General features: G+C 48.3%; 1 protein-coding gene across 1 annotated transcript in view; it reads left to right on the plus strand.

Annotated features, from left to right (window-relative positions):
- ITGB5 (integrin subunit beta 5) overlaps positions 1 to 27532 on the plus strand; it is a 71372-nt gene that overhangs the window by 39924 nt on the left and 3916 nt on the right. The window contains exons 8-12 of the mRNA XM_063429180.1: positions 2464 to 2553; positions 4472 to 4606; positions 8288 to 8720; positions 20299 to 20521; positions 23237 to 23337. Of these exons, the coding sequence (XP_063285250.1) occupies positions 2464 to 2553; positions 4472 to 4606; positions 8288 to 8720; positions 20299 to 20521; positions 23237 to 23337 (982 nt within the window). The remainder of the gene's footprint in view (positions 1 to 2463; positions 2554 to 4471; positions 4607 to 8287; positions 8721 to 20298; positions 20522 to 23236; positions 23338 to 27532) is intronic.

A 27532-nucleotide genomic window follows, 5' to 3' on the forward strand; every position in this document is an offset into this window, starting at 1 on the left:
TTACTTTTTTTACTTTTGCTCCTGTTTGACACGTCCAGAGGTCAGTGCAAGAGAGTCACTGATTTGGGACAGGGTGTTTGGTTGTCATAGGCACTGTGACGGGGTGCGAGGGGTGATGGGCACTGTGACGGGGTGCGAGGGGTGATGGGCACTGTGACGGGGTGCGAGGGGTGATGGGCACTGTGACGGTGTGCGAGGGGTGATGGGCACTGTGACGGTGTGCGAGGGGTGATGGGCACTGTGACGGGGTGCGAGGGGTGATGGGCACTGTGACGGGGTGCGAGGGGTGATGGGCACTGTGACGGGGTGCGAGGGGTGATGGGCACTGTGACGGGGTGCGAGGGGTGATGGGCACTGTGACGGGGTGCGAGGGGTGATGGGCACTGTGACGGGGTGCGAGGGGTGATGGGCACTGTGACGGGGTGCGAGGGGTGATGGGCACTGTGACGGGGTGCGAGGGGTGATGGGCACTGTGACGGGGTGCGAGGATATTATTGGTCCTGGCACACTGTGTGAGGGTATTATTGGAACTGGGACACTGTGTGAGGGTATTATTGGAACTGGGACACTGTGTGAGGGTATTATTGGAACTGGGACACTGTGTGAGGGTATTATTGGAACTGGGACACTGCGTGAGGGTATTATTGGAACTGGGACACTGTGTGAGGGTATTATTGGAACTGGGACACTGTGTGAGGGTATTATTGGAACTGGGACACTGTGTGAGGGTGTTATTGGTACTGGAACACGGTGTGAGGGTATTATTGGTACTGGAACACGGTGTGAGGGTATTATTGGTACTGGAACACGGTGTGAGGGTATTATTGGTACTGGAACACGGTGTGAGGGTATTATTGGTACTGGAACACGGTGTGAGGGTATTATTGGTCCTAGGACACGGTGTGAGGGTGTTATTGGTCCTAGGACAGCAGGGGGAATTAAGTAAAAGGCTGGAGACTACCACAACAAGAGGACAGTCTTAAATTAGAGGGTCAAAGGTTTAAAAATAATATCAGGAAGTATTACTTTACTAAGAGGGTAGTGGATGCATGGAATAGCCTTCTAGCTGAAGTGGTAGAGGTTAACACAGTGAAGGAGTTTAAGCATGCGTGAGATAGGCATAAGGCTATCCTAACTATAAGAGAAGGCCAGGGACTAATGAAAGTATTTAGAAAATTGGGCAGACTAGATGGGCGGATTGGTTCTTATCTGCCATCACATTCACATTCTATTACTAAATTGGGCCTCATACAGTCTGGCTGAGGGTGATGGGACGCTGTGAGGTTTGAAGCCCAGCATGTCAGACTGCCATCTGCTTTTAGTACCGTCTGCCGCACAATTCATGAACCTGAAGCTTCTCGGAGCTAATAACGAGGTGTGTGACTGTGAGCACTAATAATGAGGTGTGTGTGTGTGTGTGACTGTGAGAGCTAATAACGACGTGTGACGTTCAGAGCCAATAACGAGGTGTGTGTGACTGTGAGTGCTAATAACGAAGTGTGTGTGACTGTGAGTGCTAATAACGAAGTGTGTGTGTCTGTGAGCACTAATAATGAGGTGTGTGTGTGTGTGTGTGTGTGACTGTGAGAGCTAATAACGAGGTGTGTGACTGTGAGAGCTAATAACGAGGTGTGTGACTGTGAGAGCTAATAACGAGGTGTGTGACTGTGAGAGCTAATAACGAGGTGTGTGACTGTGAGAGCTAATAACGAGGTGTGTGACTGTGAGAGCTAATAACGAGGTGTGTGACTGAGAGCTAATAACGAGGTGTGTGACTGAGAGCTAATAACGAGGTGTGTGACTGAGAGCTAATAACGAGGTGTGTGACTGTGAGAGCTAATAACGAGGTGTGTGTGTGTGTGTGTGTGACTGGGCGAATAACGAGGTGTGTGTGTGTGTGTGTGTGTGTGTGACTGGGCGAATAACGAGGTGTGTGTGTGTGTGACTGGGCGAATAACGAGGTGTGTGTGTGTGTGACTGGGCGAATAACGAGGTGTGTGTGTGTGTGATTGGGCGAATAACGAGGTGTGTGTGTGTGTGACTGGGCGAATAACGAGGTGTGTGTGTGTGTGTGTGACTGGGCGAATAACGAGGTGTGTGTGTGTGTGTGTGTGTGACTGGGCGAATAACGAGGTGTGTGTGTGTGTGTGTGTGTGACTGGGCGAATAACGAGGTGTGTGTGTGTGTGTGACTGGGCGAATAACGAGGTGTGTGTGTGTGACTGGGCGAATAACGAGGTGTGTGTGTGTGTGTGTGTGACTGGGCGAATAACGAGGTGTGTGTGTGTGTGTGTGACTGGGCGAATAACGAGGTGTGTGTGTGTGACTGGGCTAATAACGAGGTGTGTGTGTGTGTGACTGGGCTAATAACGAGGTGTGTGTGTGTGTGTGACTGGGCTAATAACGAGGTGTGTGTGTGACTGTGAGCTAATAACTCTAATAATTTTGATTTTATTCCCATCAGAATTTCACAGCTTTGATTCCGGGAACGACGGTGGAGATTCTCGATCAGGATTCTCAAAACATCATTCAACTTATTATTAACGCCTATAATGTGAGTGAACAATATCTATGCGTATAATGTGAGTCTCTCTTACTGAGAATGAGTGAGCACTCAGTGTTCTAATGGTCAATGCATATAATGTGAATGTCTCTTACTGAGAATGAGTGAGCACTCAGTGTTTGTTGTATGGCGTGGTACCGGCTGTCTGTTGTATGGCGTGGTACCGGCTGTCTGTTGTATGGCGTGGTACCGGCTGTCTGTTGTATGGCGTGGTACCGGCTGTCTGTTGTATGGCGTGGTACCGGCTGTCTGTTGTATGGCGTGGTACCGGCTGTCTGTTGTATGGCGTGGTACCGGCTGTCTGTTGTATGGCGTGGTACCGGCTGTCTGTTGTATGGCGTGGTACCGGCTGTCTGTTGTATGGCGTGGTACCGGCTGTCTGTTGTATGGCGTGGTACCGGCTGTCTGTTGTATGGCGTGGTACCGGCTGTCTGTTGTATGGCGTGGTACCGGCTGTCTGTTGTATGGCGTGGTACCGGCTGTCTGTTGTATGGCGTGGTACCGGCTGTCTGTTGTATGGCGTGGTACCGGCTGTCTGTTGTATGGCGTGGTACCGGCTGTCTGTTGTATGGCGTGGTACCGGCTGTCTGTTGTATGGCGTGGTACCGGCTGTCTGTTGTATGGCGTGGTACCGGCTGTCGGTTGTATGGCGTGGTACCGGCTGTCGGTTGTATGGCGTGGTACCGGCTGTCTGTTGTATGGCGTGGTACCGGCTGTCTGTTGTATGGCGTGGTACCGGCTGTCTGTTGTATGGCGTGGTACCGGCTGTCTGTTGTATGGCGTGGTACCGGCTGTCTGTTGTATGGCGTGGTACCGGCTGTCTGTTGTATGGCGTGGTACCGGCTGTCTGTTGTATGGCGTGGTACCGGCTGTCTGTTGTATGGCGTGGTACCGGCTGTCTGTTGTATGGCGCGGTACCGGCTGTCTGTTGTATGGCGCGGTACCGGCTGTCGGTTGTATGGCGCGGTACCGGCTGTCGGTTGTATGGCGCGGTACCGGCTGTCTGTTGTATGGCGCGGTACCGGCTGTCGGTTGTATGGCGTAAAAAACGCTGCTCTGTTGCTCAAGCAGTGTTAATAACCAGAGTAAATGAAAAACGAGGGTTGTGCCACAAGCATGCTGTGCGCCTCCCGAATTGTCTTGTTTCCTTTTTGTCCTACAATAAATCGGTGCAGCACGTGGTGGGCACAGCTTACTTGTAGCGCAGTCTCCGTTTTCATTTAGTCTTGTTACAATCCTGGCTGGAAGCGTGTGCAGGTCGCCCTGTTATGACCGGCAGTGACTGTCATTGCTCTCATGCTTCTGGAATCCAATCAGGAATTTCTCTGTTTTAGAGATTATTGATGTTATTTAGATAAAACTATTGAAATTCCTAACCTGGGCACAGAGCCATTTATTCTCAGCTACCTGGCCCGAGTCACTGACAGATTGCATTTGCCCCGTCATGTCTGCAGCTCTTTTATCTCTGACAGCAATGTGCGGTGAATATCATTGTCTTTGTAACCCAGAGCTTTGCAGGGTGTTCCAGAATCCCATCGCAAAAATCGCCCGGGGCTGGTACGCTTCAAATGTTGTTTTTTGAAATATCTGTAAAGGCTTATCCACCTACTGAGTCCCCATCGATTCTACTTCTTTTTGTCACTTGCTATTCTCACTGCACCAGCCGTCCTATAAATACACAAAACGTATCTGTAATCCACAATCCAGTGAATTTCTCCAAATACAAGAAAGGGACCAGACATCAAAACGTACTTTTTCCCAAATCTTCCAGCCTTGTCCTGTGTGTGTTTACAGTGTGCGAATGTAATGTATTCCTATTATACACAGTCCATAAACGAGACATATTGTGCATTCTTGAGCGCCTGCCATGCTGTCCTTGGTAATATCTGTATCTTGTTTTGTTTTGTAGAATATCCGCTCGAAGGTCGAGCTGACTGTTTCTGATCACCCTGAAGATTTAAGCCTCAGCTTTTCAGCTACCTGTCAGGACGGCTTGTCCTACCCCGGGGTGAAGAAGTGTGGGGAGCTGAAGATTGGAGATACGGTAGGTTTCCTGGTCACTGCACCATTCTGCAGTAACATGTCAGTTATAATGGCTGGGTAAGAACGATATCTACAAGTACTGTGTTATGTGTAAACCAGAGAGAGGGGAAGCGGCTGGTAATGTGTTTAGCGCAATTTATAGATTGACTGGCTTGTTGTTCTGACCTTGTCTGCCCGCCGCAGGTAACCCACCCTCGTCACATTCCGGGGTCTCCTATTGGTGGCGTTACGGTGATATTTAATGTGTTCTTCATGAGATCAGACTGAAATAACCCCAGACCATCAAATAAAGGCAGGGCTCCAGCTGTGAAGAAATAAAATCACTCACAATGCAGATTATTTACTAAACTTTATTGATTTCCACAATTCAGTATTTAGTGAATAGACTCTAAAAGCATTTTGACATTAAAAACACAAAATATTGTAATAAGAATGTACAGCAGCATTCTGAGGCCTTCTATTTGCAGTGATAAAGTTAACGGCCATCATCTTTACTTATAAATTTATAATCCGTAAAAAGCGTCACTCTTCGGGAGACCTGCGCTCCGTGAATGCCCCAATAATGGCTCCCTGGTTGTCATTGGAGCTCACATGCTGGCAAACCATCATTGGGAGTTCAGTTCTCACAAGATAGACCCTTAGCTACTCCTGGTTAACCATCTCTTTGTACAATAATAATATGAAGGCAACATGTTTAAATAAATAAAAACACAAATTAAAAAAATATAAACAATTTTAAAACCAAAAAAAAACAAACATGTTTCAGCTTCTGTGAACACAATGTCCAGACATGTAGAGTTTGTTTTGGGGACAGGCCCTGTTTGAACCTTCGCTGTACGGGCGCCCATCGCTCGCTGACTCAGCTGATGTGTTACGTCTGCTAATTAAGGGAGTTGCCAAGTTTCTGGGAGTGCAGGACCGACACAAATACCTGCATGTTCTGTGCAGGGCTGGATCCCAAAAGCACCCCCCACCCCCTACACAGAAACTGTAACTTCTACACTAAAAACACACAACGAAATCATTTTAACCATTTCATAGCAAGAGGTTAGGCCTGCTCCTTCATCAAGCAGGATGTCGGGATGTGTGTATGTGATTTGTTTGTTTGTTTGCATGTATGTATGTATGTATGTATCATGTGATGTGATGTGTATGTATGTATGTATGTATCATGTGATGTGTGTGTGTATGTATGTATGTATCATGTGATGTGTATGTATGTATGTATCATGTGATGTGTATGTATGTATCATGTGATATGTATGTATGTATGTATCATGTGATGTGTATGTATGTATGTATCATGTGATGTGTATGTATGTATCATGTGATATGTATGTATGTATGTATCATGTGATGTGTATGTATGTATGTATCATGTGATGTGTATGTATGTATCATGTGATATGTATGTATGTATGTATCATGTGATGTGTATGTATGTATGTATCATGTGATGTGTATGTATGTATCATGTGATATGTATGTATGTATGTATCATGTGATGTGTATGTATGTATGTATCATGTGATGTGTATGTATGTATCATGTGATATGTATGTGTGTATGTATCATGTGATGTGTATGTATGTATCATGTGATATGTATGTATGTATGTATCATGTGATGTGTATGTATGTATGTATGTATGTATCATGTGATGTGTATGTATGTATGTATCATGTGATGTGTATGTATGTATGTATCATGTGATGTGTATGTATGTATGTATGTATCATGTGTATGTATGTATGTATCATGTGATGTGTATGTATGTATCATGTGATGTGTGTGTATGTATCATGTGATGTGTGTGTATGTATGTATCATGTGATGTGTGTGTATGTATCATGTGATGTGTGTGTATGTATCATGTGATGTGTGTGTATGTATCATGTGATGTGTGTGTATGTATGTATCATGTGATGTGTGTGTATGTATGTATCATGTGATGTGTGTGTATGTATGTATCATGTGATGTGTGTGTATGTATGTATCATGTGATGTGTGTGTGTATGTATGTATCATGTGATGTGTGTGTATGTATCATGTGATGTGTGTGTATGTATGTATCATGTGATGTGTGTGTATGTATGTATCATGTGATGTGTGTGTATGTATGTATCATGTGATGTGTGTGTATGTATGTATCATGTGATGTGTGTGTATGTATGTATCATGTGATGTGTGTGTATGTATCATGTGATGTGTGTGTATGAATGTATCATGTGATGTGTGTGTATGAATGTATCATGTGATGTGTGTGTATGAATGTATCATGTGATGTGTGTGTATGAATGTATCATGTGATGTGTGTGTATGAATGTATCATGTGATGTGTGTGTATGAATGTATCATGTGATGTGTGTGTATGTATCATGTGATGTGTGTGTATGTATCATGTGATGTGTATGTATGTATCATGTGATGTGTATGTATGTATCATGTGATGTGTGTGTATGTATGTATCATGTGATGTGTATGTATGTATGTATCATGTGATGTGTATGTATGTATGTATCATGTGATGTGTATGTATGTATGTATCATGTGATGTGTATGTATGTATGTATCATGTGATGTGTGTGTATGTATGTATCATGTGATGTGTGTGTATGTATGTATCATGTGATGTGTGTGTATGTATGTATGTGGATGTGTATGTATGTATGTGGATGTGTATGTATGTATGTGATGTGTATGTATGTATGTGATGTGTATGTATCATGTGATGTGTGTGTATCATGTGATGTGTGTGTATGTATGTATCATGTGATGTGTGTGTATGTATGTATCATGTGATGTGTGTGTATCATGTGATGTGTGTGTGTGTATATCATGTGATGTGTGTGTGTGTATATCATGTGATGTGTGTGTGTGTGTGTGTGTGTGTATGTATCATGTGATGTGTGTGTATGTGTGTATGTATCATGTGATGTGTGTGTATGTGTGTATGTATCATGTGATGTGTGTGTATGTATGTATGTATCATGTGATGTGTGTGTATGTATGTATGTATCATGTGATGTGTGTGTATGTATGTATGTATCATGTGATGTGTGTGTATGTGTGTATGTATCATGTGATGTGTGTTTTGTTTGTTTGTGAGGTGTCTGTATAGGATTCCATTAATAAAACAATTTCCACCATGCCAGCTCTCGCCATAATCTCTTATTTCGTGATAAATACTGTATTTTTGTTACACAGTGTTGGTAGATATTTTCAGTCCATTTTATTTCCTGGGTTTTTATTACTAAGAATGAAATGATTATTTTGGAAGTGTCATTCATTTCCCCCATTTAATTATAGGAGGGTGTTTACATGTTCCACCAGCTGAGAAAATGCTGAATGCAAAGACTTCAAAGGCTCCCACAGTGCTTAATGACTTCACAAGTGTCTGAACAAGCAAATAAGAGGGAAGAAGAGGGAGGTCTGGGGAAGAGGGGAGAAATGAAGCGGGGAAAACGTAGAGTGGAGAAACAGAGGGGGGAGAACTTGGAGTGCAGAGGGGGAAACGGAGGGGGATGTGGAGTGGAGAGGGAAGAAACAAAGCGGGGAGAAAGTGGGGAGAACAGAGGAGAGGATATTTACTGTTCTCTTCCTGCAATATAATATTATATGGATTGATTAAAATGTTTTCTCATCATCTATATTCCTCTCTGTCTCTGTACGTTTTCCGCAGGTTTCCTTTGAGATCATGGCGAAGGCAGTTAGCTGCCCCCCTCCCGACACGGTGCACACCTTCACCATTAAGCCGGTTGGTTTCCGAGACACGCTAGACGTGACAGTGTCATATAATTGCAGCTGTGGCTGCTCACAGCACATGGAATCTGCCAGCAACAAATGTAGCGGAAACGGCACATACACCTGCGGCGTGTGCGACTGTGACGCTGGATTCCTGGGAGCGCGATGTGAGTGCGGGGAGGAGGAAGGCAGCAGTGAAACCTCTCTAAGTAACTGCCGGGAGTCAGAGGGCAAAACCGTCTGCAACGGGCGGGGGAGGTGCATATGTGGACTCTGCGTCTGTTACGAAAGCGAGTTTGGGCGCATCAGTGGATCGTACTGCGAGTGTGACGATTTCTCCTGCCCCAGGTTCAAAGGAGTATTGTGCTCCGGTGAGTAGTAATATTTTCAATATTTTCTAGTATTGGGATATTAAAGGGACACTCCAAACACTGAAAACACTTTTAGCTTGAGTGTGGTTCACTTACAAAAAGCGCAGATTTCAATAGAAATTGGCATTTTTATAATTGAACCTTGTTACGCCCCCTGGCTGTCAATCAGATAACCGGTCCTGTTACTTCCTGGTTTGGTTAGCTCAGTGGAGATAAACTCAAGAGGCAGCAATTGCCCAGAGCACCTGCCTTGCAAAGACTTCTCATTGAGCTGCATTGGGGAGTCTGTGATTGGACAGCCACAGAAAGTCTGGGCGGGGTTAGAAGGGGAGGGCTGGAAAGAGCTGCAGACAGGAGATCTACATGTTTTACAAGCTGTGTTTTAGATACAACCCAAATGAAAACAAATTACATTAAATGCGCGCATGTTTTCCTTGGCGGTATATCTACTAAATAGTTTTATTCTTTGCTTTAAAGGGACACTTCCTGTCCAAATACAAAGTCCTTTTTCATAAATTTATTTTTATTACACAAAGCTAAGTGTACATTAGCAGTTATTGCAGAATCAGACGGCTGTCTGCAGACAGTATACCAGACTGTCTGTCTTCTATCATGAGACTTCCTGTTTAAACACCAGAAAATAGATGAATTATTCGATGCTGAGAACATTAGAAATTGTGAAAACTGCTGTCCAGCTCCCGACGTCTAATGCCTAATATTATTACATGATATCCTAGCACTGAACTCCCTTCTAACACTTACCTTTCCAGAAAGCTGATCACAACACAAGTTAATCGAGTGATGTGTGAACTGTCCTGAATTCAAGTTATTCCAAATGGAATTTCACTCTTTAAAGCCACAATAACCGATCTAGAAAATGTTTAAATTCCGCTGTTGTCTCCGACAATGTGCACTTATTGTATAAACCTGGTTGGTTTTCATTTTGGAAACACATTTCTGGTGGCATCGCTGCAGAGATTTCAGGCTATATATTATCTGATTACCGAGGACACATTTTTTTTTTTGATAAGTTTGGTTGTGAATGAACTGTTGTTGTTCTGTTCTCGTCTCGTCCCATAACCCCATTGTAGAGCGCTACGGAATCTGATGGCGCTATATAAATAATACAATAATAACAATGTGTCAATGTGTTAAATCGAGCCATACAACGAATTCCTGCCGCAGCCGTTTGGGAAATCTGTCCTTCTGCCTCGGCTTCTGTTTACTGTAACTTTGACGCTGCGCCATTGTCCGTCCTACGTTCAGCCTCTGTCCGCTGTCCTCCCACGCGATATATAATTGTTACATTCCTGGCTGTTGGTTCTAAAGCCAACTCTGTAAATATTTTCCACTTTATTTGTTTTAGAAAAAACATGTTTATTTTAATGTCCGAGCTTGACGGGACATTTCCTCTTTGTGTTTCTCTGTCTGATTCACAAATGAAGAAGCAAGTTTTTTTTTTTTTCCCCACCAAATATTACAGATTATTGATTTAAGATGGACACGCTGGGCACACTGACTTTATAGTTTGGTTTACTGCGCTGTGATTTCCATGACTGCCCCAATTGCTACAGAAACCCTCGCATTCGTCAGGTACAGTCACTGGAGCCACAGACACCCACCTGTTCTATCAAACCACAAACACAGCGCCTAGGTGGGGTGTCACAGAGCTGTCTGTGTGAGAGAGGGATAGGAGAACGCTGTCTGTGTGAAAGAGGGATAGGAGAGCGCTGTCTGTGTGAGAGAGGGATAGGAGAGCGCTGTCTGTGTGAGAGAGGGATAGGAGAGCGCTGTCTGTGTGAGAGAGGGATAGGACAGAGCTGTCTGTGTGAGAGAGGGATAGGACAGAGCTGTCTGTGTGAGAGAGGGATAGGAGAGCGCTGTCTGTGTGAGAGAGGGATAGGAGAGCGCTGTCTGTGTGAGAGAGGGATAGGAGAGCGCTGTCTGTGTGAGAGAGGGATAGGAGAGCGCTGTCTGTGTGAGAGAGGGATAGGAGAACGCTGTCTGTGTGAGAGAGGGATAGGAGAACGCTGTCTGTGTGAGAGAGGGATAGGAGAACGCTGTCTGTGTGAGAGAGGCATAGGAGAGCGCTGTCTGTGTGAGAGAGGCATAGGAGAGCGCTGTCTGTGTGAGAGAGGCATAGGAGAGCGCTGTCTGTGTGAGAGAGGCATAGGAGAGCGCTGTCTGTGTGAGAGAGGCATAGGAGAGCGCTGTCTGTGTGAGAGAGGGATAGGAGAGCGCTGTCTGTGTGAGAGAGGCATAGGAGAGCGCTGTCTGTGTGAGAGAGGGATAGGAGAGCGCTGTCTGTGTTTTAGACGCTGATTTTGACACCCGGTTGCATATTGCTGTCTCGCAGACATTGTTGGCCGATGTCCGCTATTTAATGTCGGATACGCGGTATGAGAGTCCCGATAACCCGATCTGGTTCGGGGGGTTTAGGATCCGCAGAGAGGCGGTTAGCCTTTTTTGTAATATTTAGGGTAACCATGCGGGAAAGATGATGGATTACAGAATATAAATGTTATTCAATAAATCCTGATTTTATCACCGATTAAACCTGAATGACAATACAGCCAGGGTGTCCCTACGGCTCCGATGGAGAATTTCTCCAAATCCGCTGTTTTGCCTCCGTTTTCCGATTCGGATTTGGTGAATAACAGGAGTTACACGTCCTATTGCCCTCAGCAAGCCGGAACTCGCCTGTCTGTCTGTCGGTGCTTTGTGTATCTGACATAGAGTGTAGCGCAGATAACTCAGACATTGACATCAGTTTCCGTGTTGGAATAATTTGAGCAGCCAGCGCGGTGGAACATGTGTGTCGTTCAGAGGAGACTAGGAGCGTTGCCAGGAATCGCAGCCATTACGCGGCCAACATCAGGATCTCATTCAAGTACTAAAAATAGAGAAAAACAAGCAATATTTTACCCAGACGCCTCGAGGTAATTCTGGGAAACGGTCACATGATCAGCCAGCGTCAGACTAACCGGGAATGTGTCCCCCCATGAATGAACCCTTCACTGGCCGCTTCGGATTTAATGTTTTATATATTTCTTGATATTTTAATATTTAGATAAAAATTATTTCAAAAGATTGTCCAAAAATATAAAATGATATCAAAATCTTACCCCAAAAAAATTAAATCGAGGCCTAAAATCCAAGAATTCACTCATACACGGATATTCATTATAGTGTGCATTGTTGGAAATCTGACAGTTTACAATTAAACAAGCCCCATAATTAATATTATTGGGGGACTGCAGATTTGGGGTTCAGTTCGTGTTTGCTGTGATTATTATTGAGGGGGGCTGCAGATTTGGGGTTTGCTCTGTGTTTATTCTAGACATCGCTCGGTCTCTGTGGCGTCCCTATTATCAAACCATATGTTTCAGTAGCCATCCAGTGTCCTAATTAATTACAGCTATGTAATCGGTGGCCCGGAGCGAGGGGGCTGGGGGGAAGGGGGCACTGTTTGTTTGTGGGATAGTTAAATGGCTGTTATCCACTGTACGTTCACTAAATGGTGTATGAGAAATGCTCAGAGCAGCCATATTGGCGAGAGTGGTCACAGACAAAACAATATTTACATTTCCATCTGTGCTGTCATCTCCAAGGCGGGATATTTGGATCATTTCCAGCTCTCACAGACCCTGTTAATTACTGCTGTCATGTGTAACATGTGAAGAGACCCCCGTCACTAGGGAGAGAGAGACCCTCTGTGCATGCAGTCCTTTTATGTGCAAATACTGTGAAGCCCTAAACCCCCGAGACGCGCAGTGCGCACCCTAAATCTGAAGACTCGCAGTACGTGCAGTATTATCTCTTTCAATGACCAGTGCTTGCTGCAGAGATCAATCAACTTGGGAATTGTTATTATCCCACAGGCCGCCATGATTTAATCAAACTCTAGCTTTGAGGCCTCAGTCCTGGAGTCTGAGCATTTTACCTTAAATCCCCCCCTTTTATATTTTCAAAGACTCTAAAAATAAAAGCTTTTTCATTCGTCTAACAGAATGGCAGCCATTGATGGAGGTCTGTCCGACCCTCGTAGCAATGAATGGTTTTTGTAGGAACGATGGGGTGTTCTCTCACAAAGTCCCAGCTCTGAGGCTGATCGAGCGGACGTGACGACAGGGAAGGGTTAATGAGAAGCAGGCTGGATGGCTCTTTGTTGTCACATTAAGCAGCAGGGTGCGTGCTTAGAATATACAGCGGCGGCCCCCTGTGTGACAGACCCTCCTGTTTGTACTTGTTGTTCTCACTGGTTAAGGGGTGAATGAAGGAACAGACCCAGCCTTGGGGGGACCTGGGAACCCCGGCTCTGGAGGCATCATTATACCAGAATCCGCTTTAATGTGTGAATCTCACAACTTGTATTATTCATAACTATTGTTATTATCATTACTATTTATATAGTGCTAAAATATTCCACAACGTTTTGTAATAATAGAATGGGGATATTTGACAACAATTAATTAACAGAATAAACAAATATAAGAAGTGGAGGGCAGTGCTCTAACAAACATACAGCGTGTGTGTCCACATGTGATGTATACAGGGTCGGTGTATGTGCGAGGAGTACAGGGTCAGTGTATGTGCGAGGAGTACAGGGTCAGTGTATGTGCGAGGATTACAGGGTCAGTGTATGTGCGAGGAGTACAGGGTCAGTGTATGTGCGAGGAGTACAGGGTCAGTGTATGTGCGAGGAGTACAGGGTCAGTGTATGTGCGAGGAGTACAGGGTCAGTGTATGTGCGAGGAGTACAGGGTCAGTGTATGTGCGAGGAGTACAGGGTCAGTGTATGTGCGAGGAGTACAGGGTCGGTGTATGTGCGAGGAGTACAGGGTCGGTGTATGTGCGAGGAGTACAGGGTCGGTGTATGTGCGAGGAGTACAGGGTCGGTGTATGTGCGAGGAGTACAGGGTCGGTGTATGTGCGAGGAGTACAGGGTCGGTGTATGTGCGAGGAGTACAGGGTCAGTGTATGTGCGAGGAGTACAGGGTCGGTGTATGTGTGTATGTGCGAGGAGTACAGGGTCGGTGTATGTGCGAGGAGTACAGGGTCGGTGTATGTGCGAGGAGTACAGGGTCGGTGTATGTGCGAGGAGTACAGGGTCGGTGTATGTGCGAGGAGTACCGGGTCGGTGTATGTGCGAGGAGTACCGGGTCGGTGTATGTGCGAGGAGTACCGGGTCGGTGTATGTGCGAGGAGTACCGGGTCGGTGTATGTGCGAGGAGTACCGGGTCGGTGTATGTGCGAGGAGTACCGGGTCGGTGTATGTGCGAGGAGTACCGGGTCGGTGTATGTGCGAGGAGTACCGGGTCGGTGTATGTGCGAGGAGTACCGGGTCGGTGTATGTGCGAGGAGTACCGGGTCGGTGTATGTGCGAGGAGTACCGGGTCGGTGTATGTGCGAGGAGTACCGGGTCGGTGTATGTGCGAGGAGTACCGGGTCGGTGTATGTGCGAGGAGTACCGGGTCGGTGTATGTGCGAGGAGTACCGGGTCGGTGTATGTGCGAGGAGTACCGGGTCGGTGTATGTGCGAGGAGTACCGGGTCGGTGTATGTGCGAGGAGTACCGGGTCGGTGTATGTGCGAGGAGTACCGGGTCGGTGTATGTGCGAGGAGTACCGGGTCGGTGTATGTGCGAGGAGTACCGGGTCGGTGTATGTGCGAGGAGTACCGGGTCGGTGTATGTGCGAGGAGTACCGGGTCGGTGTATGTGCGAGGAGTACCGGGTCGGTGTATGTGCGAGGAGTACCGGGTCGGTGTATGTGCGAGGAGTACCGGGTCGGTGTATGTGCGAGGAGTACCGGGTCGGTGTATGTGCGAGGAGTACCGGGTCGGTGTATGTGCGAGGAGTACCGGGTCGGTGTATGTGCGAGGAGTACCGGGTCGGTGTATGTGCGAGGAGTACCGGGTCGGTGTATGTGCGAGGAGTACCGGGTCGGTGTATGTGCGAGGAGTACCGGGTCGGTGTATGTGCGAGGAGTACCGGGTCGGTGTATGTGCGAGGAGTACCGGGTCGGTGTATGTGCGAGGAGTACCGGGTCGGTGTATGTGCGAGGAGTACCGGGTCGGTGTATGTGCGAGGAGTACAGGGTCAGTGTATGTGTGGTGTATGTAGTATGTACAGGGTCAGTGTATGCCTACAATGGTTTAAACACTCATTGATATTTGTGTGTGTTTGTATATATGATCTACATATCTATATAATACACATTTTCTATAATGTTCTCCCTTCTATTTTTCACTTTAACACTAACTTCTCTCATTACTAAAATATCCCTATCTGATACCGGAGAAACTGACGGAAGCCAAGCACAGAGAGATGGACACAGGTTTCTTCAGGAAGGAAGAGATTCTTTATTGGATCACCGATCGGGACTCAGAGGGACTAGTGTCACCAAAATACAGCAAGTTCTGAGCCCCGGACAATAGTGCAGGCTCCTTATATAGGCACATAACTCCTCCCATATTAAGCTCCACCCGCACATTCTCTTGACCAATCAATACAAATAAGAATTAACTTCCTGCTTGACCGCATGGCTTGTCCAGCACAATGGAGGAGGGGAATACTACATCCTGTATTCTTGCACATGCTCCGTACACTACTGATCGTATCTTGCCTCGTGCAACCAACTGATCGATACGTCAGCACATGCACGTACACATGCCACGTGGTAATCTCGACCTACTAAATTTATTTTTACCGAGATTCCACCACATATCCTTTCGATCACCTGTCCCTGGCAACACCATCATCATTACTTCCACTTTACTCACCACCCCTCTCTATTCATCCCATGCACTCTACACATACCTTTCCAGCCTCCAACTCCTCCCAACTCCTCTACATACATACCCTCCTACAAAACTTTCAAATCCTTCTCCCACCTTCAGTTCCATTCTATCCTTCACTTCCATTCTATCCTTCTCCAAACCCCAGTCCCCTCTCAGCAAACTCACCACATACTAACCCAAGGATCCACACTAATCTCATACCCATCTCATGTTCCTCTAAATCCTCCTTCAATACTGCCATCTGGAACGCACGCTCTGTTTGCAATATAACTAAATCCACTGCTGTCCATGACCTCTTCATCTCTCGTTCAATAGATTGACTAGCCTTAACAGAAACCTGGCTCTCCCCCTCTGACACTGCCACCCATGCATCTTTGTCCTTCGGTGGTCTCCAACTTACCCACAACCCAAGAAACTCTGAATGCAAAGGTGGTGGTGTTGGGTTTCTCCTCTCCCCTCACTGCTCCTTTAAACCTCTTCCCACCTCCCCTTCCCTCTCTTTCCCGTCATTTGAAATACATTCAATTCGCCTTTTCAAACCCTTCTCTGCTAACATTGCTGTTATTTACCGTTCCCCTCTTCTCTTTCTTGACCACTTTGCTGCCTGGCTACCCTATTTCCTCTCTTCTAACATTCCATCCCTAATTCTCGGGGACTTCAATCTTCCTATAAACCCACCTGTGACCTCTGCAGCCTCTAAACTACTTTCAATGACTTCCTCCCTCTGGCTATCGCAGTGGGCAAATTCTCCCACCCATGTAGCTGGCAATACCCTGGACCTAATCTTCACTTATGCATGTACAGTATCTAATATCTGCAACACTCCATATCCACTCTCTGATCACCACCTCTTATCATTTGCTCTCGCGTACCCCCTCACCCAACAACCTCAGCCTAACCCCCCTCAACTCAGGAGGGACCTTAATTCTCTTGATCTCCAACAGTTGTCAGCTGACATTGATTCACAACTGCTGTCCATCCCTTCCCTCTCCTGTCCTTCACAGGCCATCTCCATATATAACTCTACTCTTACATCTGCCTTGACCACTGCAGCGCCACTCCAAACAAGCACCTCAAGGAGGACCCGCCCCCAACCATGGCATACTAAATCAACGCGCTACCTGCAAAGATGCTCCTGTTGTGCTGAACGCTCCTGGAGGAAGTCTCGTACCCAATCAGACTTTCTCCATTATAGATTCATATTGTGTTCAGACAGTGCAGCCCTTGCCCTTGCCAAACAGTCCTATTTTTCCTCTCTCATTAATTCATGCTCCCGTAACCCCAGGCGTCTTTGACACCTTTAATTCTCTTCTTCACCCTGCTGTGGCTACCCCCCAAACTAACCTTACTGCTGATAACTTCGCATGTTACTTCACTGACAAGATTGAACAGCTAAGGAAAGAATTCTCCCCTCCTTGCCTTTCTGTTTCTCAATCACACATAGATCATGCCTTTCCTACCCTTCAGACATTCTCCCCAGCTACTGACCAAGAGGTGGCTGCTCTTCTTTTCTCCTCTCGCCCCACCACTTGCCCACTCAATCCTGTCCCATCTCACCTTATCAGATCTCTCTCCACTTGTCTCGTGCCTTCTTTAACACACATCTTCAACTGCTCGCTCTCCTCTGGCATCGTCCCTGCTGACCTTAAACATGCCACTGTAGTACCTATACTAAAAAAACCATCCCTCGACCCATCCACCCTCTCTAACTACCGTCCCATATCCCTGCTCCCTTTTTCCTCAAAGCTTCTGGAAAGACTTGTCTTTACCCGTGTGTCTCATTTCCTCAATTCCAACTCTCTCCTTGACCCCCTTCAATCTGGCTTCCGTCCTCTCCACTCTACAGAGACTGCACTTATCAAAGTTACTAACGACCTAATCGCAGCTAAATCCGAAGGCCACTACTCCATACTAATTCTTCTTGACCTCTCAGCAGCCTTTGACACCGTTGATCATGCTCTCCTTCTTCAAACTCTTCAATCGCTTGGTCTCTGTGACTCTGTCCTCTCGTGGTTTTCCTCTTATCTCTACCAACGCTCATTCAGTGTCTCTTTTTCTAATGATACCTCCTCCCCTCGTCCTGTCTCGGTTGGAGTCCCCCAAGGCTCTGTCCTTGGGCCCCTTCTATTTTCTCTTTATACTGCCTCTCTTGGCAAACTTATTGCCTCTTTTGGATTCCGCTACCAACTGTACGCTGATGACACCGAGCTATATCTCTCCTCCACTAACCTCTCCCCTGCCTGCAATGTGTCACTGCTTGCCTTTCTTCCATCTCTGACTGGATGTCCTCCCGCTTTCTTAAACTCAATCTCTCTAAAACTGAGCTCCTTGTCTTTCCTCCTCCTAATACTCATCCTAGTACAGGGTCGGTGTGTGTGTGTGTGGGGAGTACAGGGTCGGTGTGTGTGTGTGTGGGGAGTACAGGGTCGGTGTGTGTGTGTGTGGGGAGTACAGGGTCGGTGTGTGTGTGTGGGGAGTACAGGGTCGGTGTGTGTGTGTGGGGAGTACAGGGTCGGTGTGTGTGTGTGGGGAGTACAGGGTCGGTGTGTGTGTGTGGGGAGTACAGAGTCGGTGTGTGTGTGTGGGGAGTACAGGGTCGGTGTGTGTGTGTGGGGAGTACAGGGTCGGTGTGTGTGTGTGTGGGGAGTACAGGGTCGGTGTGTGTGTGTGTGGGGAGTACATGGTCGGTGTGTGTGTGGGGAGTACATGGTCGGTGTGTGTGTGGGGAGTACAGGGTCGGTGTGTGTGCGTGGGGAGTACAGGGTCGGTGTGTGTGTGTGGGGAGTACAGGGTCGGTGTGTGTGTGTGGGTAGTACAGGGTCGGTGTGTGTGTGTGGGGAGTACAGGGTCGGTGTGTGTGTGTGTGGGGAGTACAGGGTCGGTGTGTGTGTGTGTGGGGAGTACATGGTCGGTGTGTGTGTGGGGAGTACATGGTCGGTGTGTGTGTGGGGAGTACATGGTCGGTGTGTGTGTGGGGAGTACAGGGTCGGTGTGTGTGTGGGGAGTACAGGGTCGGTGTGTGTGTGGGGAGTACAGGGTCGGTGTGTGTGTGGGGAGTACAGGGTCGGTGTGTGTGTGGGGAGTACAGGGTCGGTGTGTGTGTGGGGAGTACATGGTCGGTGTGTGTGTGGGGAGTACATGGTCGGTGTGTGTGGGGAGTACAGGGTCGGTGTGTGTGTGTATGTGGGGAGTACAGGGTCGGTGTGTGTGTGGGGAGTACAGGGTCGGTGTGTGTGTGGAGAGTACAGGGTCGGTGTGTGTGTGGAGAGTACATGGTCGGTGTGTGTGTGGGGAGTACATGGTCGGTGTGTGTGTGGGGAGTACATGGTCGGTGTGTGTGTGGGGAGTACATGGTCGGTGTGTGTGTGGGGAGTACATGGTCGGTGTGTGTGTGGGGAGTACATGGTCGGTGTGTGTGTGGGGAGTACATGGTCGGTGTGTGTGTGGGGAGTACATGGTCGGTGTGTGTGTGGGGAGTACATGGTCGGTGTGTGTGTGGGGAGTACATGGTCGGTGTGTGTGTGGGGAGTACATGGTCGGTGTGTGTGTGGGGAGTACATGGTCGGTGTGTGTGTGGGGAGTACATGGTCGGTGTGTGTGTGGGGAGTACAGGGTCGGTGTGTGTGTGGGGAGTACAGGGTCGGTGTGTGTGTGGAGAGTACATGGTCGGTGTGTGTGTGGGGAGTACATGGTCGGTGTGTGTGTGGGGAGTACATGGTCGGTGTGTGTGTGGGGAGTACATGGTCGGTGTGTGTGTGGGGAGTACATGGTCGGTGTGTGTGTGGGGAGTACATGGTCGGTGTGTGTGTGGGGAGTACATGGTCGGTGTGTGTGTGGGGAGTACATGGTCGGTGTGTGTGTGGGGAGTACATGGTCGGTGTGTGTGTGGGGAGTACATGGTCGGTGTGTGTGTGGGGAGTACATGGTCGGTGTGTGTGTGGGGAGTACATGGTCGGTGTGTGTGTGGGGAGTACATGGTCGGTGTGTGTGTGGGGAGTACATGGTCGGTGTGTGTGTGGGGAGTACATGGTCGGTGTGTGTGTGGGGAGTACATGGTCGGTGTGTGTGTGGGGAGTACATGGTCGGTGTGTGTGTGGGGAGTACATGGTCGGTGTGTGTGTGGGGAGTACATGGTCGGTGTGTGTGTGGGGAGTACATGGTCGGTGTGTGTGTGGGGAGTACATGGTCGGTGTGTGTGTGGGGAGTACATGGTCGGTGTGTGTGTGGGGAGTACATGGTCGGTGTGTGTGTGGGGAGTACATGGTCGGTGTGTGTGTGGGGAGTACAGGGTCGGTGTGTGTGTGGGGAGTACAGGGTCGGTGTGTGTGTGGGGAGTACAGGGTCGGTGTGTGTGTGGGGAGTACAGGGTCGGTGTGTGTGTGGGGAGTACAGGGTCGGTGTGTGTGTGGGGAGTACAGGGTCGGTGTGTGTGTGGGGAGTACAGGGTCGGTGTGTGTGTGGGGAGTACAGGGTCGGTGTATGCGTGGTGTATGTGTGAGGAGTACAGGGTCGGTGTATGCGTGGTGTATGTGTGAGGAGTACAGGGTCGGTGTATGAGTGGTGTATGTGGTTTATAGTAAGCACAGTCCCCTCCATCCACGTTCTCCTGGATCTGTATGATGAATGCAGGGCCAGTCGAAGCTTGTGATCGGCGTATTGCCGTTCCCCTGCGTGTGTAAGTGGTGCCTTTTTGTTTTTCTTGTTTTTTTTTCGTTTTCAGTGCAATGTAACCCCCCCCCCGGGTTTTGTTTAATGAAGTTTCTGTTGACTGCCTGCAGGTCATGGAGAGTGCCAGTGTGGTGAATGTAAGTGCCACGGCGGGTACATTGGCGATAACTGTAACTGCAGCACAGAGACCAGCGGGTGCTTCGCCAATGATGGACGGATATGCAGCGGTAAAGGAAACTGTGTCTGCGGCCAATGTCAGTGCATCGAGCCCGGTGCGTTCGGACAAACCTGCGAGAAATGCCCCACCTGCCCTGATGCTTGCGGAACCAAAAGGTAACTTCAACCTTTGGGTGTCACTGTGGGGAGAAGGTTGGCCACGGGTTCAGACCCTGATGGTAGTATTAAAAAGTATTATATTGGGAGTGACCCTGATGGGAGTATTAAAAAGTATTATATAGGGAGTGACACTGATAGGAGTATTAGAGAGCATTATATAGGAGTGACCCTGATGGAAGAAATAGGGAGTGACACTGATGGAAATATTAGAGAGTATTATATGGGGAGTATTAGAGAGTAATATATAGGGAGTGACCCTGATAGGACTACTAGAGAGTAATATAAAGGGAATTACCCTGATAGGACTATTAGAGAGTAATATATAGGGAGTGACCCTGATAGGACTATTAGAGAGTAATATATAGGGAGTGACCCTGATAGGAGTATTAGAGAGTAATATATAGGGAGTGACCCTGATAGAAGTATTAGAGAGTAATATATAGGGAGTGACCCTGATAGGAGTATTAGAGAGTAATATATAGGGAATTACCCTGATAGGACTATTAGAGAGTAATATATAGGGAGTGACCCTGATAGGAGTATTAGAGAGTAATATATAGGGAGTGACCCTGATAGGACTATTAGAGAGTAATATATAGGGAGTGACCCTGATGGGACTATTAGAGAGTAATATATAGGGAGTGACCCTGATAGGACTATTAGAGAGTAATATATAGGGAGTGACCCTGATAGGACTATTAGAGAGTAATATATAGGGAGTGACCCTGATAGGACTATTAGAGAGTAATATATAGGGAGTGACCCTGATAGGACTATTAGAGAGTAATATATAGGGAGTGACCCTGATAGGACTATTAGAGAGTAATATATAGGGAGTGACCCTGATAGGACTATTAGAGAGTAATATATAGGGAGTGACCCTGATAGGACTACTAGAGTAATATATAGGGAGTGACCCTGATAGGACTACTAGAGTAATATATAGGGAGTGACCCTGATAGGAGTATTAGAGAGTAATATATAGGGAGTGACCCTGATAGGACTATTAGAGAGTAATATATAGGGAGTGACCCTGATAGGACTATTAGAGAGTAATATATAGGGAGTGACCCTGATAGGACTATTAGAGAGTAATATATAGGGAGTGACCCTGATAGGACTATTAGAGAGTAATATATAGGGAGTGACCCTGATAGGACTATTAGAGAGTAATATATAGGGAGTGACCCTGATAGGACTATTAGAGAGTAATATATAGGGAGTGACCCTGATAGGACTATTAGAGAGTAATATATAGGGAGTGACCCTGATAGGACTACTAGAGTAATATATAGGGAGTGACCCTGATAGGACTACTAGAGTAATATATAGGGAGTGACCCTGATAGGAGTATTAGAGAGTAATATATAGGGAGTGACCCTGATAGGACTATTAGAGAGTAATATATAGGGAGTGACCCTGATAGGACTATTAGAGAGTAATATATAGGGAGTGACCCTGATAGGACTATTAGAGAGTAATATATAGGGAGTGACCCTGATAGGACTATTAGAGAGTAATATATAGGGAGTGACCCTGATAGGACTACTAGAGTAATATATAGGGAGTGACCCTGATAGGAGTATTAGAGAGTAATATATAGGGAGTGACCCTGATAGGAGTATTAGAGAGTAATATATAGGGAGTGACCCTGATAGGACTATTAGATAGTAATATATAGGGAGTGACCCTGATAGGACTACTAGAGAGTAATATATAGGGAGTGACCCTGATAGGACTACTAGAGAGTAATATATTGGGAGTGACCCTGATAGGAGTATTAGAGAGTAATATATAGGGAGTGACCCTGATAGGACTATTAGAGAGTAATATATAGGGAGTGACCCTGATAGGACTATTAGAGAGTAATATATAGGGAGTGACCCTGATAGGACTACTAGAGTAATATATAGGGAGTGACCCTGATAGGAGTATTAGAGAGTAATATATAGGGAGTGACCCTGATAGGACTATTAGAGAGTAATATATAGGGAGTGACCCTGATAGGACTACTAGAGTAATATATAGGGAGTGACCCTGATAGGAGTATTAGAGAGTAATATATAGGGAGTGACCCTGATAGGACTATTAGAGAGTAATATATAGGGAGTGACCCTGATAGGACTATTAGAGAGTAATATATAGGGAGTGACCCTGATAGGACTACTAGAGAGTAATATATTGGGAGTGACCCTGATAGGAGTATTAGAGAGTAATATATAGGGAGTGACCCTGATAGGACTATTAGAGAGTAATATATAGGGAGTGACCCTGATAGGACTACTAGAGTAATATATAGGGAGTGACCCTGATAGGAGTATTAGAGAGTAATATATAGGGAGTGACCCTGATAGGAGTATTAGAGAGTAATATATAGGGAGTGACCCTGATAGGACTATTAGATAGTAATATATAGGGAGTGACCCTGATAGGACTACTAGAGAGTAATATATTGAGAGTGACCCTGATAGGACTACTAGAGAGTAATATATAGGGAGTGACCCTGATGGGAGTATTAGAGAGTAATATATAGGGAGTGACCCTGATAGGACTATTAGAGAGTAATATATTGGGAGTGACCCTGATGGGCGTATTAGAGAGCATTATATGGGTAGTGACCCTGGTAGGACTATTAGAGAGTAATATATTGGGAGTGACCCGACGTTGGAGGTTCGACAGGATGCATGATGCTCGCTCGCTTGTAATTTATAGGGACTGCATCGAGTGCAGATTGTACCAGACGGGACGACTTGCCGATAACCAGACGTGTCACAAACTGTGTAAGGATGAAATTGTGATGGTGGACGAGCTCGGTGAGTAGCAGTGCACACATTCCCCCCCCCCACCATGATCTGGCCCAGATTTCTCCATAAAGGATTGATAGTGTGATAATAAAGCGCATACCACCTATCACCATACTACATGGCAAGCTTCTGCCCCTCCTCCATACTGACCAGCTCTGCCCGGAACCGGTGCCCCTCCTCCATTCTGACCAGCTCTGCCCGGAACCGGTGCCCCTCCTCCATTCTGACCAGCTCTGCCCGGAACCGGTGCCCCTCCTCCATTCTGACCAGCTCTGCCCGGAATCGGTGCCCCTCCTCCATACTGACCAGCTCTGCCCGGAACCGGTGCCCCTCCTCCATTCTGACCAGCTCTGCCCGGAATCGGTGCCCCTCCTCCATACTGACCAGCTCCGCCCAGAACCAGTGCCCCTCCTCCATACTGACCAGTTCAGCCTGGAACCAGTACCCCTCCTCCATACTGACCAGTTCAGCCCGGAATAGGTGCCCCTCCTCCATACTGACCAGTTCAGCCCGGAATAGGTGCCCCTCCTCCATACTGACCAGTTCAGCCCGGAACCAGTGCCCCTCATCCATACTGACCAGCTCTGCCCGGAACCAGTGCCCCTCCTCCATACTGACCAGCTCTACTCGGAATGTGCCCCTCCTCCATATTGACCAGCTCTACTCGGAATGTGCCCCTCCTCCATACTGACCAGCTCTACTCGGAATGTGCCCCTCCTCCATACTGACCAGCTCTGCCTGGAATCGGTGCCCCTCCTCCGTACTGACCAGCTCTGCCCGGAATATGTGCCCCTCCTCCGTACTGACCAGCTCTACTCGGAATATGTGCCCCTCCTCCGTACTGACCAGCTCTGCCTGGAATCGGTGCTCCTCCTTCATACTGACCAGCTCTGCCCGGAATCGGTGCCCCTCCTCCGTACTGACCAGCTCTGCCCGGAATCGGTGCCCCTCCTCCGTACTGACCAGCTCTGCCCGGAATCGGTGCCCCTCCTCCGTACTGACCAGCTCTGCCCGGAATCGGTGCCCCTCCTCCATACTGACAAGCTCTGCCCGGAATCGGTGCCCCTCCTCCGTACTGACCAGCTCTACTCGGAATGTGCCCCTCCTCCCTACTGACCAGTTCAGCCTGGAACTGGTGCCCCTCCTCCCTACTGACCAGTTCAGCCCGGAATCGGTGCCCCTCCCTACTGACCAGTTCAGCCCGGAATCGGTGCCCCTCCTCCCTACTGACCAGTTCAGCCCGGAATCGGTGCCCCTCCTCCCTACTGACCAGTTCAGCCCGGAATCGGTGCCCCTCCTCCCTACTGACCAGTTCAGCCCGGAATCGGTGCCCCTCCTCCCTACTGACCAGTTCAGCCCGGAATCGGTGCCCCTCCTCCCTACTGACCAGTTCAGCCCAGAATCAGTGCCCCTCCTCCATACTGACCAGCTCTGCCCAGAATTAGTGCCCCTCCTCCATACTTACCAGCTCTACTCGGAATGTGCCCGAGAATGTGACAGGGTGAATTTGACATGGTGAGGGGGTAAATGAAAGAGTTGGGAAGGCGTGGGTGACAGAATGAAGGAGGGTGAGAATGATTGGGCGGTTTTGACATGGCTGGAGGAGGGAGTGACCGGGTGTGTGTGGGGGCTGTAGGGTGACAGGGTGGGTGGCTGTGATGGTATGTTGGAAGGGTTGTGACAGGGTGTGGTGGCTTTGACAAATCGCGTGGGGGGCTGTAACAGGGTGTTAGCGGGGTGCCAGAGTGGGGTGGCTGTGTGTGTGTGTGTGTGTGTGTGTGTGTGGACAGGGTGTGGGGGGCTGTGACAGGGTGCATGTGGGGTGAAAGGGTGTTTGGGGTGGCTGTGGCAGGGTAGGGTGGGGGGGCTATGAGAGGGTAGAGGGGTCTGTGAGAAAGTGGAGAGGTGTGACAGGGTAGAGGGCTGCGAGAGGGTTATCGGGGCTGCGAGAGGGTGGAGGGGGCTGTGACTACGCAGGGGAGGCTGCGAGAGGGTTATGGGCGCTGCGAGAGGGTGGGGGGGCTGTGACTACGCAGGGGAGGCTGCGAGAGGGTTATGGGGGAGCTGTGAAATGGTATTGAGGGCTAAGAGAGGGTGGGGGACTGAGAGAGGGTGGATGTGGAGGTGACCGGTTTGGGTGATCCAGTGTCTTTGTCCCCAATGGTCTGGTTCTCTGGTAAGTCTTGCGATCTCCAAAAGTATGAGAGCGTTGCCGAGGTAACCCATGGCAATGCTCTGATACACTGGAGACGTGAGACCGTTCAGTCTGCAGCTCTGCACCCGGCGGAGCCGCAGACTCACTGTAGTGCTGGGCGGCTCTCAATCAGCGCAGACTGACTGGAGGGGCCTCACACCCAGCAGCATAAAGGGCAAGCCGCCAGGCCCCCTCTTGCGTCGGGTCTTTGGTCAGAGCAAAAACCTGACATGTCGCTCTGCCCTAATCGGTGCCCCTCCATACTGACCAGCTCTAGTCGAAATATGTGCCCCTCCTCCCTACTGACCAGTTCAGCCCGGAATCTGTGCCCCTCCTCGGCTGTCAGCGAGTGGATGTAACGGCGCCCTCTGCTGGCCAAGGAGGTTATTACGGCTGTCAGTGAGTGGATGTAACGGCGCCCTCTGCTGGCCAAGGAGGTTATTACGGCTGTCAGTGAGTGGATGTAACGGCGCCCTCTGCTGGCCAAGGAGGTTATTATGGCTGTCAGTGAGTGGATGTAACGGCGCCCTCTCCTGGCCAAGGAGGTTATTAAGGCTGTCAGTGAGTGGATGTAACGGCGCCCTCTCCTGGCCAAGGAGGTTATTACGGCTGTCAGTGTGTGGATGTAACGGCGCCCTCTGCTGGCCAAGGAGGTTATTACGGCTGTCAGTGTGTGGATGTAACGGCGCCCTCTCCTTGCCAATGAGGTTATTACGGCTGTCAGTGTGTGGATGTAACGGCGCCCTCTCCTTGCCAATGAGGTTATTACGGCTGTCAGTGTGTGGATGTAACGGCGCCCTCTCCTGGCCAAGGAGGTTATTAAGGCTGTCAGCGAGTGGATGTAACGGCGCCCTCTGCTGGCCAAGGAGGTTATTACGGCTGTCAGTGAGTGGATGTAACGGCGCCCTCTGCTGGCCAAGGAGGTTATTATGGCTGTCAGTGAGTGGATGTAACGGCGCCCTCTCCTGGCCAAGGAGGTTATTAAGGCTGTCAGTGAGTGGATGTAACGGCGCCCTCTCCTGGCCAAGGAGGTTATTAAGGCTGTCAGTGAGTGGATGTAACGGCGCCCTCTCCTGGCCAAGGAGGTTATTACGGCTGTCAGTGAGTGGATGTAACGGCGCCCTCTGCTGGCCAAGGAGGTTATTACGGCTGTCAGTGAGTGGATGTAACGGCGCCCTCTGCTGGCCAAGGAGGTTATTACGGCTGTCAGTGAGTGGATGTAACGGCGCCCTCTGCTGGCCAAGGAGGTTATTATGGCTGTCAGTGAGTGGATGTAACGGCGCCCTCTCCTGCCCAAGGAGGTTATTAAGGCTGTCAGTGAGTGGATGTAACGGCGCCCTCTCCTGGTCAAGGAGGTTATTAAGGCTGTCAGTGAGTGGATGTAACGGTGCCCTCTGCTGGCCAAGGAGGTTATTATGGCTGTCAGTGAGTGGATGTAACGGTGCCCTCTGCTGGCCAAGGAGGTTATTAAGGCTGTCAGTGAGTGGATGTAACGGCGCCCTCTGCTGGCCAAGGAGGTTATTACGGCTGTCAGTGAGTGGATGTAACGGCGCCCTCTCCTGGCCAAGGAGGTTATTATGGGAACTGCTTTATTTTGCAATAGCCGCTCCTATCTTGAGCCAAAATACATAAGTGATTATCACACAAGCTAGTTTTTGAGGTGCTCTTTTCTAAACTTGACTTGGGGTGCTTTATCTTCTAGATCTGTTTTTAGGGTGCTTTTTCTTTTGTAGCCGTGTGAGCTGTGCTCTGCCATTTACTTTATTTTGATATACCTCCCCTTGTGCTGTTTTTGAGGTGCTCCCGTCTAAGCGTGTTCCTGGGATGCTCTCTCCTTGTAGCTTATTTCTAGGGTGCTGTTCCCTTGTCACTGTTTTGAGGTACATTTATCTTGTTTCTGGGGTGCTAAGATCTTTTTAAAAGCCCTCACCTTTAAGCTGTCTTTTGAAGTGCGATGGCATCTGTCTGTTTTGGGGCGCTCTCTCTTTTTATAGATATTTTTGTAGTGTG

This window comes from Pelobates fuscus, chromosome 8, assembly GCF_036172605.1.
Source record: "Pelobates fuscus isolate aPelFus1 chromosome 8, aPelFus1.pri, whole genome shotgun sequence".
Lineage (NCBI taxonomy): Eukaryota > Metazoa > Chordata > Amphibia > Anura > Pelobatidae > Pelobates > Pelobates fuscus.